This window comes from Carassius carassius, chromosome 32 (genome assembly GCF_963082965.1).
Source record: "Carassius carassius chromosome 32, fCarCar2.1, whole genome shotgun sequence".
In the NCBI taxonomy this organism is placed as follows: domain Eukaryota; kingdom Metazoa; phylum Chordata; class Actinopteri; order Cypriniformes; family Cyprinidae; genus Carassius; species Carassius carassius.
The window spans coordinates 16,613,812-16,628,568 of record NC_081786.1 but is presented as its reverse complement, the minus strand read 5'-3'; the positions used below and the strand labels follow the sequence as shown (position 1 = coordinate 16,628,568).

The following is a 14,757-nucleotide window of genomic DNA, read 5'->3' as shown; positions in this document are numbered from 1 at the left end:
CACAAAGCACAATTTTAAAATACACATTCACAGTATTTCTTATTTACAGTTCATGTACTGCATGGATTCCCAAATGTTTTTGTCATCTTAACATCTTTCGCCTTATATACTTACCCTGAGATTTTAAAATAAATATTTTAATAATTATCACATTTGCATGTTCACGTTTCTCTGTTCATTAAAGGTCACATGACATGCAGGTAAACAAATTAAATATTTTATTTCTTTAGTAAGTGTTTTGTTTTGATTGAAGTTCTTCTAAAATGATTTCTTTTTTTCTTTTTTTATTCATTAATATCTTTTCATTAAACTCATGAAGCCCCTGCAGTTCATTTACAAACCCCAGTTTATAATCCAAAAAGTATACCTAAAATGTGTATTATGGATTACGCTACTAACTACAATTTGTGTGCTGTGAGCCTTGTGTTGTGTTTTTCACCGCGTGAGAGCATGACATGGCTTGTCAGACCTGGCAACAGTAACTAAGAGGGCAGGTCTTTGCAAAGGTAACGTCGAAACAAGGACACCATTGAGTAACAATATTCTTTCTCTGTGTGCAGGTTTGGCTGTAATAATTGTAAGCTTGACTATTCTCTAGCAGACATTTTTAAACTTGTTCGTTTGGCAAACAGTTTCGCATGCTAGCTGACTGAGTACGTGTTCTCTGTTCTCTTGTTGATCTATTATTAATAGTCTAATTCGCAGACTTCATGAAGTTTGACAGAACTTTGCACTTGGTGGTTTTGTACAATTGCGTCCGTTACACTTAGTTGCCCTCATACATTGTGACAGTAGTGATGTGCAGTGAGTGTTTTGAGTGGACCGGTCCGTAAACTGACATCACGGAAGCTGCGGTTCACATAATGGCACCCGCCAGTAGTCATGGCCTGTCATAGGTCCTGTCCAGACATCCTCCTTAAGATGAGGGTCATTCCCTACAGAGGGTCTGTCTCCAGAAACACCAGCACAGCCATAAACAACCCGTTGCTCTGACCTCGACGGGCCTTGCTGCCCTAACAAACGTCAATCCAATGTGCCCTCAGGCCTTTAATTAGCTGTCAATTAGTGCAAATGAATCAACTCCTCGCCTAATTAAGCAATGCCGGCAGGCAGCTTCCAAAAACGCTATTGTGGGAGCTGCATGAGAAAACTAGAGCTAGCAAACTCTCTCTGCATCAGGGGGTCATCGGGCTCTTAGCAGTTCATGAGGAAGAGAACTCTAGTTTCCATTTTTTTCCACCTACTCAGCACAAGGTGTTAGCCACTGTCCTCAGTATCCGCTCGGAAAATCCTTAGTCTCAGGAAAAGGAGATTCCCAGTAGCCTTAGAGGTAACTTAAAAAAACCTCACAGGCATTTCAGTTTAATTCAAAACAGGTTTCTTAACTTTTATTAATATTTGTGTTTGCTTTGTTAAAAGAACATTCTGGGTTCAATACAAGTTAAGCTCAGTCGACAGCACTTGTGGCATAATAGTGATAACCACAAAAAAAATTATTTTTCTGCAAAAAGGTTACGCTGAGGCAAAAGAAGTGAATGAGGCCGACATTTGGAAGATATAAAAATGGAAATGTAAAGCTTATAATTGTATAAAAGCACCTACAGTTATTATTTAGCCGTTTTTACTGTTGCTTTAGGATTTATGGCACTGTGTTGCCATCTCATTACATTTAAACGGTGAGTATTTTAATGTTATTTAATTACACGTTATTTTTAAAGAAAAGGAGGGATGGACTCGATTGAGATTAACTTGTATTTAACCTTGAATATTTCTTTAAACATAACTACTTTTCAAAGCATTTTTTAATGTTTTTGAAGGAAGTCTCTTATGCTGATCAAAAATACAGTAGTATCTTGTAAAATATTCTTACAGTTTGAATAAGGTTTTCTATGTTAATATATTTCAAGATGTAATTTATTCCTGTAATGTCAAAGCTGACTTTTCAGTCTCCAGTGTCACAATCCTTCAGATATCCTTCTGTTATGATTTGGTGCTTAAGAAACATTTTTTTGCACGGTGAAAATAGTTGGACTGCTTAACGTTTTCATGGAAATCTATATATTTTTTTCAGGATTCTTTGATGAATAGAGAGTTCAGAAGGACAGTATTTATTTGGAATATAAATCTTTTATGACATTATAAATGCCTTTACTGTCCCTTTTGATCAATTTAATGCATCATCACTGAATGAGAATATTAATTTCTTAAAAAAAAAACAGACAATTGAACGGTGTACAAAAATGAACACATAACAGCACTGCATTTATTAATATATTTTCTGTTCTGGTCTTGTTCAAAAATGTTACTAAAAGATATGTTACTAAAATTGAGGGGGAGCAACAAGTATCTTCAGGCACAGTAGCGATTTTTTTTTCCATGTAAAAAATGAATGATTGTCATAAATGTCACGTTAATTCAACTTATGCTAAACAATATCCAGTAAAATATCAGAGGTTCTGGATGAAGGGGATCATGAGTGGAGCTTTGGGGGTTTAGTTAAGAGGCACTCCTTTATACTGCTACAGACTGTGTGTGCTTGGTATAAAAAAAAAAAAAAAACTTAATGCAACATTAAAAACAATTCATCATTTCCAATACATTGCAAATACAGAATTATGACCAGAAGAGCACAAGCAATTCTTCATTTAGATTGCCTGGCATGAGAAGATCAAGCACCAGCAATCGGTGTAGGGGCCGACTAATGCAATACAATGTCGCTATAATACAGTGACATCCCAAAGCTCATTACCTCGCGGTGACCTTCCAGCAGCAGAAGAAAGTTATTCGTAAAGACAAATAGCAGTCAAGCATTTCAATATAAGAGAGGTCTTTATCTGTATTCATCACATTATACTGTAATTGTTACAAGTTTGGACAAACTCTCATTTTAGCAGCTATGAAAAAGAACACAAGGGTTGCGTCCCATATTTCTCGCAGAGGTCAAGGCAGAGGTGTAATTTGCCATCCATCTGTTTGACTAACGCAATCGCTTTTTCAGTATCTCAACTGCTCACTTTGTGTTTATATGGTGGATTTCACTTAAAATAAGTAGGCAATAGGCCCACAAGAGACTGAATATTCAGAAAGGGTGCTGGGGGGACAAATTTTGCAACAGCTGTTTGCCTTTTAATCTGCCACCATCAGATCTTCCAGACTTTGATAGGCCACCCAATCTACACGAATGACTGAACCAAATCTTTATTACTTATTAGTTTGTCCTCTTATGCATGTAAATCAGGATGCAGTCATTTTCATATGTAGATGGATTATTAAAAGCCATGGAGGGAGAGTGGCTTTTTTTCCCCTTTCACAATAAACAACAAAGCCCTGCACAGATTACAGCAGAAGCGGTGGCTAGGAGAGGACAGGAAGCAGTTTGTAATTGACAGGCTGCTTTGACAGAGCAAGTCTTGTGAATAGATGGGTTTATCTAGACCGGGTGATGTGTCATTAGCATATCTTGATAACATTGATTTCTTCATTACCCTTAATGAAATTTCCACTTAATGGCTTCTAATTAGTTTTAACTGGTGCCTATGTAATTGCAGCGGTGATATTTTGCTCAGTGGTGCGGGGTTTAATGTTTTGAGGCGATGCGGCCGGAAACTCTTGCGTGAAGTTTTATTCTCTCACACTGCTTACGCATTTGTTGTTGAAATTTGCAGATCAGTCGTTTGCTGTATTCCTATATGTGATTAAACTTTACTTTTGTGTTGCTGCCAGTTTTGATGATCATCTCATGTAATTGCCACGGAGCCAGGCCAACAAAGAATTAGCATGGATGGGTAATTGAATAATGTCCCACAAGGCCACAAATCACATAGGTTTTCTGTATTTTAAGCTGTTCAAACAGGATCACAGTGCACCTTTATTAGTAAAACTCTGGGTATGGTTATTATCAGGCTATTTCAGCATGATAAAACATCTCCAAGTGTTGGGTCTAGCTGTTAATTAGCCAGAAAACCCTGCTGGTGTCATATGAATCATGACGTTTATTTATGCATCATCAGCACATGGTACTTTGATAAGATTGGTGTTATCTCTGTCTTCATCAGAGGCTCGCTGCTCATTTCCATAAATTATCTCCCAGTAATCATCTGTCCAGATGTCCAAATTGTGCCACAAATTATCTGCAAAACGAATCAAAATCCCACTGTAATTTAGTAATAGCTGATTAGACCTCGGTGTATTAAAGAAATGTGGATGTAATTAGAATAAGCTATATTTTGCAGTCTGTTCAGATAGGTACAACTATGTTTTATATGCAACAGTTCTTCTGAAAGTGCAGAACAGCGAAAAATATAATAATGTACCATGGTCTTTCCCCCATAAATGACCTTTACCCTTTTAAACTAAACACATAAAAACTATTTGTATTATTGTAAACAAATAAAATTAGACACCCACATTTCGTGATTGCCCTCTGCTTCCATTTGACCAAGATTTAAATATCAATCTAATATTCAAATTTAGGCACGCTTTACGTGTTATATTAAGCTGATTTCCTAGAATTTATTGTAAGAATTTTACAGTGATATGATTGACAAATGTTTTTAGTTTTCTGATTTATTTAGCCTATTGTTTTTTATTTTATTTTTATTTTTTGGGGGGGGGGGGTAATTAAAAAGCTAAAACTCTTGAAAATTATTTTTTCTTCAATATTGTGCCTTTTTTTCTTGTCTTTTTTTATATAAAAAGATCAAACGGAATGTCACTAAACGTTGTCAAATCATCGTCATTTGTAAATATATATTTTCATAACTTATACTTTCAGACGTCATGACCCAGGGCCAGATTGGGACTCATTTTCAGCCCTGGAGTTTCATGCCCGGCCCACTTTAGTTCACAACTATATTGACTATATTAAAATAATGTAATTAAAACCTCAGAATATAATTCCCTACAGCCTTGTAATTCATTGTATTTTTAAAAACATCATCATTTCCAATTCAGTGCAAAAACAATAGCCTCCTTCACAGTGAAGATTTATTAGAACAGTAAATAACAGGATAGTGTAAGAATCTCTTTTCTTTAAGATTTAGTAGTCTGTTCAGATAGGTACAACTATGTTTTATATGCAACAGTTCTTCTGAAAGTGCAGAACAGCGAAAAATATAATAATGTACCATGGTCTTTCCCCCATAAATGACCTTTACCCTTTTAAACTAAACGCATAAAAACTATTTGTATTATTGTAAACAAATAAAATTAGACACCCACATTTCGTGATTGCCCTCTGCTTCCATTTGACCAAGATTTAAATATCAATCTAATATTCAAATTTAGGCACGCTTTACGCGTTATATTAAGCTGATTTCCTAGAATTTATTGTAAGAATTTTACAGTGATATGATTGACAAATGTTTTTAGTTTTCTGATTTATTTAGCCTATTGTTTTTTATTTTATTTTTATTTATTTGGGGGGGGGGGGGGGGGGTAATTAAAAAGCTAAAACTCTTGAAAATTATTTTTTCTTCAATATTGTGCCTTTTTTTCTTGTCTTTTTTTATATAAAAAGATCAAACGGAATGTCACTAAACGTTGTCAAATCATCGTCATTTGTAAATATATATTTTCATAACTTATACTTTCAGACGTCATGACCCAGGGCCGGATTGGGACTCATTTTCAGCCCTGGAGTTTCATGCCCGGCCCACTTTAGTTCACAACTATATTGACTATATTAAAATAATGTAATTAAAACCTCAGAATATAATTCCCTACAGCCTTGTAATTCATTGTATTTTTAAAAACATCATCATTTCCAATTCAGTGCAAAAACAATAGCCTCCTTCACAGTGAAGATTTATTAGAACAGTAAATAACAGGATAGTGTAAGAATCTCTTTTCTTTAAGATTTAGTATTCATAAATATCCAAACATTGAAATAAAGAAAAAAATCGAATAAAAACAAATATATAAAACAAAATAAAAAATAAAGATTAAAATAAAATGTATTGCACTTTCTAACGACAGTATCATCTCAGTTTCATTAATGTATTGCTGAATCATCAGGTATCATTAATTATCTCAGTGCATTTTCCATTGAGTAGGCTCTTCATAACTATTAGTTCTTCTGAATGACAATCCTACCTGCCCATTCTGGTGTGTTGGGCTCATGACTGGAGCTTGGTAACATTACTGGGCCTTGCTCTTCACTGTTAGCACCAAACTGGACTAGAGGTGGCTGCTGCTGAAGAGCTACAAGAAAAAGTTTGATACATGAGCGGTGGTTTGCAAACAACGTTGTTTTGCAATGTCGCTAGCATCTTGAACTGCTCCTAACTACCTTAACGTTAGCTTACTTACCGGCCTCGTCGTCTCCGTTTTTTTGTTTGTTTTTTTTTAGGAAGAATGTGCTCATCTTAGAACATTTTTGTCCTCGTCAGTTTCCAAAGCTTTCTTCTTATTTATTCTGGACTTTTCAGCACCGCATTTGCGCTTTCTGTTATCCATTTTTATCTCACTTTTTTTTATTTTGAGCAACTTGCAAGGTGACGTGTTGGGGGCGGGGCCAGGGAGTCAACAGATAATCACGTCATCATTATCTTGCAGGCTGCACTCTGCGAGAAAATATTAAATAAAAAATAGTGGGGCTGTGGTAAAATAATAATATATAATATATATTTATATATACATTTCAACCCAGTGCCATGACAACAACGCCCCTCGCAGCCAAAAAAATATACCGGCCTACCGGGAATTTTCCCGGTGCTCCCGATTAGCCAATCCGGGCCTGCATGACCCATTTATATTCATTATTGAAAGCCTTGCACTTATGATCGAAGCTTTTTATTTAGAGCACAAAAAGAGTTTTAGCTTTTGCAAAAGAGAAATATATAGCGATAAGAATTATCCTATAAATCCTTACAGGTTCTGTAGCCTATCAATCCTTCAACATCCAACAGAAATGAGCTAAGCAACCTATTTCAGTGACAATCGTTCGGCCTTATATGATTGAATGTATTTATTCGTTTTTAAAACAGATTACTTATAAAATGACTAATTTGTCAGTTTTGCCCGTTTATACATTTATTATTATTATTATTATTAATTTTAATTGTTTTTTGTTTTTTGATTTGGTGCATCAGGCGATGCTGCCTTACAATAATTTTGTATATAAATTCTGACATTGCTGAAGACATACATGCATGGGGGCTTTATGGTTCCAGATGTCCTTTTCTATTTCAGACATTTTCCTAATTGTCTACAGAAAAAAGCCACATGGCAATCTACGTCTTACCATGAAGATATGCACGCTAAAATAAAATAAAATAATAATAGATTCCTCAAGTTGTTTATAATAGACCTATCACGTTGAAGCAAAAAAAAAAAAAAAAACATTTTAGTATCAACGATTATTATAAGCCTACTATTACTTAAATTGAGTAGCCTACATTTAATTCGCAATGTAATTTCGAAGTGATCTCATTTTATTTTCTAATTTTGGTTAAATGTCTGATTAACACATAATTGTAAGCAAAATGTGATGTGAATGAAATGACGTGATGCATAAAAAACAGCGAAAGCAGCATCATGTATCCTCTGGAATTCTAAATCACTTACTCGCCGCTGATTGGCTGTTGAGTTTTGACCCTTGTTGGGATGGACCTGTTGGATAAAAGGAGAATTTCTAGAGGGATCATGCGAATTGCGCAGTGCACAAGGGACCGACTCGTATGTGAAGAAGGGAATAGTCTCAGAGGCACCATGACAGGAAAGGATGGGGCTGTTTTGTCGGAAAGTTTGAACAAATCAAAATCGGTGTGTGCCGCTGAGAACAGGGGAAATAACTATCCACATCTGTCAAAGAGCAGCACCACACATCCCCCCAAATGCACGGGCTTCGGCATCCAGGAGATCCTGGGACTCAATAAAGAGCCGTCCTCGGCTCCGCGGAGCACACTGGACACGTTCCCTGCCGGGGCGCACCTTCTAGCCAGCAGGTCGATGCTCGGTCCAGCTGGAGTTGGTGTTGGGGTCGGGATGGGATTAATTGGCCCTGGAGGTATTCCATCGTTCTACAGCCAGCCCGCGTTTCTCGAGGTGCTGTCAGACGCGCAGAACGTGCATCTGCAGCCGCTCAACAGGACAGTGGCACCGCTGGAAACCAACCAGTCCGCCAGCTCAGGTACACAGGCCTGAGAAATTCATGTTTCAGTTTCTCGAAAATCGAAATTCAATTTCTCGTTGTTTTAGTGCACTGTCATTTTTGTTCACTGAGGAGGAGAATGCCCTATAAACATCTAGGCTACATGTTATAGCCTAAACCACTATTCTTGCTGCGAATCTTATAAATACTATCAAGATAACAATGTGATTTAAAAAAAGAATTTCTCTGTTTTATTTAAATTGTATTATTTGTGATAGTAAATTAGCCTATAATTTTCCACCAAACACTACGTGGTTATCATCGTCAAAAATGCTTTTAAAATTAAAGTGCTATTGCAAAACATAGCTAATATTTCACATTTTGAATAATATTTCCCCCGATGTTACAGATTCAGAGGATGTCTCTTCAAGCGAAAGGAGAGTATCGAAATCGTCACTGAGCCAGAGCAAGAAGAGAAAAAAGAGACGACACAGGTAGTCTTAAAAACGCTCAAATTAATGTGAAATGACTATACAGTATTATTTTATTAAACATCCGAAACAACAAAAGGAACGCGTAGAATGATTCTAGTCCTCTGAAACGTTTTCCTCGATGGTTTTGCAAGTCATGGCCAGTTTGATATCAACTAGAAAATGACTTTTGAGGAACAGATGAACTGCGGCAAGGATGCCCGAGATCCCTGTCCATTTTTAAAAGAGCTAATTCTGGAAATATTTTCGTAATTCGTTAATCAAAGATTCGTAGGTTTTAAAGGCAGTCAAAATATAATCCTATGGTGTTTTAATAATAATGGCAATGTCGTTGTACTAATTTGTATTTTTACATCGTTATATTTTAAGAGGCATTTAGATTAGCTATATTGCAGAGGGGAAAAAACTGTATAGGCTACATTTGGAAATAAACATTATATTGATACATGATACAAAAATAAAATGAAATAATAAGAATAAAATGAAAATAATAAAATAAAACACACAATTGTATTTATATTTTAAAACCTAAAAGAAAACGTATAGTCTGGCCTCGACATTTGCGGATGGTCCTCATGATTTGAGTAGTTTTTGAACTGCAGTTTATGCGTGATGTTTCTAATGTTGATTTCCTAAGAAAATTGCATGTTGTTCTTTTGTAGAACAATCTTTACATCTTACCAGCTGGAAGAACTGGAGAAGGCATTTAACGAGGCTCATTACCCGGATGTGTACGCCAGAGAAATGCTGGCCATGAAAACCGAGCTGCCCGAGGACAGAATACAGGTAGAGAACGATTTACACTCGCCTTCTGAATTAAATGAGAATATAAGAGAACGACAATGTGCTATCTTCGACCACTATTTTTTATTTATTGAATAAAAAGCCTACACGAATAATTTTGCATTCAGTGATGCTTTTTTTCTGGGTTGCCATATTTGACGAGTAACCTATGGCTATTTGTTGTTATTGTTGTAGGCCTACAAAATAAAGTTAAAAGGGTATTGGTCTTTATTGTATTTTGCTTTTACATTAAAACTTGCCCTGTAAAATTAATCGAATGAGCTTTTTTTGTTTTTTTATAAGATAAATGCTTTCCTGTTTTTATAACAATATGACTAAGGCAGTTACCAGCATGTTGTTTTAGGCCTAAATTAATTGTGTGTTTTAGGCCTTAATTATTTAGAATTGAATAGGCAAAGTTAGCCAAAAAGAGGGGGAAATCGAACAGGACTAAAATTATTTTTTAAGGATGCAATAAAACATCCATTTTGGGTTAATATAGTCTAATATGACAGACGAAAATATGCCACATGAAGCACCAGTTGAGGTTTCTCAGTGTCTCAGATATGCTCAGGTAGCCTACTCCAGAAACTCTGAAGTGCTGTAGAAGTTGAACATCAGGTAACTTAAGGCTAGGAGCGCGAATTATGGGAGTTCGAGCTCTCTAATTAGTCAGTTTAACTTATTATGGATTTTTAGATAGGCCTACGTAAAAAAATAATAATAATTATATATATATATATGAATGTTTCAACAATGACGTTTCAGTAACAAGAAATGTTCGATTTTTGTCAAAGCGAGTAACGATCACAGAAGAAGCTAACCACTCTGCTCGCGATTTTCTCTGCGATTGGTTTCCTGAGTTCAGTTTATAAAGTAGCCTACGCTCTGACGAATAACATCACGTAGCCTACCGCTTTATTATAAATAGCTATAGATCCCAAATAACTTTGTTTTATGCAACAGATGTAGATTATGATCTATAATCGAGCCAAATTACACATTTGCGCTGCTAGACGAACCTATAGAACGCATTAAAATTACCTTTAATATTTAATGTAATAATTTTAAAAGGACGTTTAATAAAATAAAAAGCCCAAATTCCTTTTTAAAAGCCCTAAAAGTTATTGTACAATTCACACTGAGCCTATATCGATCAAGTGCAGCAACTCGGACAGATAATATCTCATCAGCCTCAGTTGGATGTGAAACAGTTTGTTCTCTGAGTTTGTGTGTGTGTGTGTGAGAGAGAGAGAGAGAGAGGCGCTAACGACCTAATCAAGCAATCAAGGCGGAAGAAGATTACTGTGTGACCTGAACCATCCATCTGCTGGCACGCCTTTTAATTTCCTTCTCATTACGGTGCCTCTCGGTGAATAAATAATACGGAAATAAATAAATAATTCTATTTCAATCCAAAGTAAAATTAACATCTAATTTTCTCATCGAGTGTAATTAGTTAAATGAGAAAAGCTCGCCGTGTTCCAGGGGAAGGGATGTGGCGAGAGGAGGGGAGTTCAAATGAAATAACTACATTGAATGTATTAGCACGGGTCAATGGCGCTGCTCTCGGGGGTCCTGCTCGTTTAATTTCCCGTGATATTTGCCCGCCTGTCCACCATCGATTGGGCTCGAAATTAACTTATTTTTCAATCAGCTTGTGCGTGCCCCTGGGGTCGTCTCTCATCGCTGTCTTCACCCGCTGTCTTTTGAGCGCCCGATAACCAATTTCTCCTCAAAGAGTATCTTGCATGAAATGAGGGCTATCATCATCGGCATTACCAGAAGAGATTGGAAAATGGTTTTGATAATTTCTTATCCAATGTCTGGCCTCTCTGGACCCGGGAGCCCCTCCTCCTCTCATCCGTCAGCTCTGAATCAGAATTAGAGAAGGGCAAGTGCTGGTTAAGCGAGGAGAGGAGCCGCGTCGCGTCGCGTCGCGTCATGACAGAACTCGTCGCGTCGTTCAGCGGAAATCGATACTATGGCGCCTGCCTGCTTAAACTGTTCGCTCGATTTTACGACAGGACTACATATGAGCCAATGAGAGTTGATAGTCAGCTGTGAGATATCATTGGTTAAGAATAAAAACAGAGTAGCCTAGCCTATATTTTCAGTGGCATAGGCTACATTGAAAATATGTAAATTACCCTGGACCAGTCATAAGGGTCAATTTTTCTGAACAAATAAGCTTTCCATTGATGTGTGGTTTGTTAGGATATATTTGGCTGAGATTCAACTATTTGAAGATCTGGAATCTGTGGGTGCAAAAATATCTAAATAGCCTATTGAGAAAATCGCCCTTAAAGTTGTCCAAATGAAGTTTTAAACAAAAATTAGTTTTGATATATTTGCAGTAAGAAATTTGCAAAATATCTTAATGGAACATGATCTTTAATTAATATCCTAATGATTTTTGGCATTTAAGAAAAATAAATATATTTGACCCATATAGGCTACAATGTATTGTTGGCTATTGCTACAAATATACCAACACTATATGACTGGTTTTGTGGTCCAGGATCATATATTTGTTATAAACAGTTGCTAACTGTTTGTTCAATTATATTTTCCAGACTAATTAAAAGCATTACTTCATCCAAAACTGAAAATTCTGCCATTATTTACCCACTTTCGTGTTGTTCCAAACCTGTATGATTATCTTTCTTCAGTGAAACACACACACATAGATTGACAGCCTCAGTCTCTTCACTGCATCTCTTCCTAATGAAAGTGAATCTGTCACTAAGACATCTCAGAAGGACTGTTTGACCATCTTTACCAATATGCAAATCACACTTCATTGTGGACAGGTGTGGTTCCAAAATCGGAGGGCCAAGTGGAGAAAGCGTGAGAAGTGTTGGGGTCGTAGTAGCGTGATGGCTGAATACGGGCTCTACGGTGCCATGGTGCGTCACTCCATCCCTCTTCCTGAGTCCATACTGAAGTCTGCTAAAGATGGCGTCATGGACTCCTGTGCTCCCTGGCTGCTAGGTATGCCAGAAGATTGGTTATTATTTTATTATTTTTATTATTATTTAAAGAACAAATTGATCTTTATTCACCATCATCATAACTATACATTTAAAAAAAATCGATATCATATATTTTTCATTAAGTGGCAAGAATGTTTTCATATAAACTCTTCTCTAAATCTTGGCTTTTATAATAATTTACAGCCTTGCTTATACTCTAAATACTGTTTCATTTGTCACCCAGCACTGCTCAGTTTCAACAAGTCATATGAATCAACACTGCATGGCTTACTTTATATCATATCTCTACGATGAAAAATTACCTAACCATTACAAGCTTGTTTTGAATTTAAACATGCTGTAAATTAAGCAATTTGATTACATTTACAATAATCTTCTCGGTTGATCATTTTAATGTTATATTTTTATTCAAAAGAGATATCTTACTGAAATGTTTTAAATAGAATTTTACCACTTTTTAGAGCAATAATTTTCTGTATTATAATAACATAAGAACCAGAAAATAAACAGTGTAGTCATATAATAAAATCGCTAATAAATAAATGTATTTAATGTTGTTTTATTTGTGTATGTAGTTAGTTTATACAGTTTGTTTGTTTTGCTACAACCCCTCTGCATTTTTTTTTTGTTCTTTAAAATAGAATATTAAAAATAAATTCACATAAATATTCAGCAAATGATATTTTACAGCTGACTATCGCCTCTCATTGGCTACCTGTAAATAAATAAATAACTAAATGAATAGAAAAGGAATTTACTTACATGATTAATTATAATATCAAAATCTAAAAAGAATAGGCCTATTGTATTTTTGATGTATCCATCTTTTATTTATCCGTTTATTTTTGATGCAATTCATGACTCTCATGGCTAAGATTAGTCATATTTTGATACTAAATCTAAAATCTGTCTCTTGCTGTTTCCAGTTCAAGATGGTTTTCCTACCACCAGCTGCTTTTCTAAACACGAATACCCACCATTCTTTGCAGGGATGCACAAGAAGACCCTGGAGACCGTTGCAGTCCAATCAAATGAGAAGTCAGATGTAACTCAGAAACCGACCAATCCCAAGCCGGATGAAGCCGCCGAGGCTGAGGAAAGGAGGACAGAGTCACCCATGTCCAAAGAGGAACTGAGGGAGAACAGTATTGCAGTTCTCAGGGCAAAAGCACAGGAGCACAGTGCCAAAGTGCTGGGAACGGTTTCCTCTGAGAGACTAGAGCACAAAATGGAGACGTCAGTGACAGAGGAGAAGTCCAGCGAACAGTTAGACGCAAAAGAAGAGGAAAAGAGTTCTTAGATTATGCACTGTTATTCATCCCTTCATAACGCAAGAAAACATAGGCTTGGTGTGAAAATATCATATTCCTGCACTGATCTCATGACAGCACTGGACTTTTGATAGATTCTCAATGTTCCTCTGCTTTTTATTTCACATTAGCAAGGTCAAAACCATTTAGAAATATTCAGGATTTTGATAGCAGCATCAGTCCATCATGCCAGTGATTAATAGCTTTTTTTCTTCTTCCTCTTTCAAATATAAGCCTACAAAGATTCCAGCCATAAAACTTCTATGAATAAGTATAGGGCCCTTTATCATGTTGGCAGCCTCCTCAGTGCTGTTTGCAAAACTGCTCAATTGAATAAAACCATAAAAGTGTGGATATTTATGATCTAATTTCAATATCAAGTAATATTGACATCAGAAAATTATTGGTCAAGAGCTCCTCCTGAGCTTTGAAAGAACAGAATTGGAGTGCTTTTCATTTTACTTTTGTACAGTGCCCCATCTTCAAACTGTTGTTAAAAAGTTGTAATAGAATGTATCGCTGTATATATTGTAAATGAAAATAGCCGGCTGCTACAGTATTGTTTGAACTATACATTAATGTACTGTTGTCTTATGTGCTTTTTTCGTAACATGTAAAATGTAATCAAATTACAAAAAAAAACAAAAAACGAAGAATACTAACCTGTTTTTCATCAAGTGTGTTTTAATTCAATCATAAGTGACGGAGAACATAAAATGCATCAATTTACGTAAGCAGATTTTATGTACAGCATCGGTCGAACTGTTTAAGGTATAATTTTGTAGCATATAGACATATAGAGCTGTTGCACTACGGGTGTCCCGAGTTCGAATCCCGTCTCGAGGACCTTTCCCAATCCCACCCCGCTCTCCCCAGTTCACTGCAAATACAGTACACCAAAAAGAAATCTTTACAAACAGTAATTAAAATCCAAACTTCAGCGTTCAAATCTTTTGCAATGCACTGAAAAAAATATTGCTAATACATTTCAGTAACAATTACAAAGAAATGGCAAATAACAGTGAAGTCATCTAAAATTCTAAAGCAAAAAATATGAAAAAGTATTTTCTTGTAAAAAGTAATCT

General features: G+C 36.0%; 1 protein-coding gene across 2 annotated transcripts; it reads left to right on the top strand.

Moving 5' to 3' along the window:
* Positions 1–7,361: 7,361 nt before the first annotated feature.
* Positions 7,362–14,607, top strand: vsx2 (visual system homeobox 2). 2 transcript variants are annotated; one of them, XM_059520559.1, is made up of 5 exons: positions 7,362–8,131; positions 8,502–8,586; positions 9,246–9,369; positions 12,180–12,360; positions 13,289–14,607. In XM_059520559.1, the coding sequence occupies exons 1-5, from the start codon at positions 7,606–7,608 to the stop codon at positions 13,660–13,662; spliced, it is 1,290 nt and encodes a 429-aa protein (XP_059376542.1). In that variant the 5' UTR covers positions 7,362–7,605; the 3' UTR covers positions 13,663–14,607. The 2 variants fall into 2 exon arrangements, with proteins under 2 accessions (XP_059376542.1, XP_059376543.1); XM_059520560.1 differs by having other exon boundaries at positions 7,366–8,131; positions 13,352–14,607.
* The last annotated feature ends 150 nt before the right edge of the window (positions 14,608–14,757 follow it).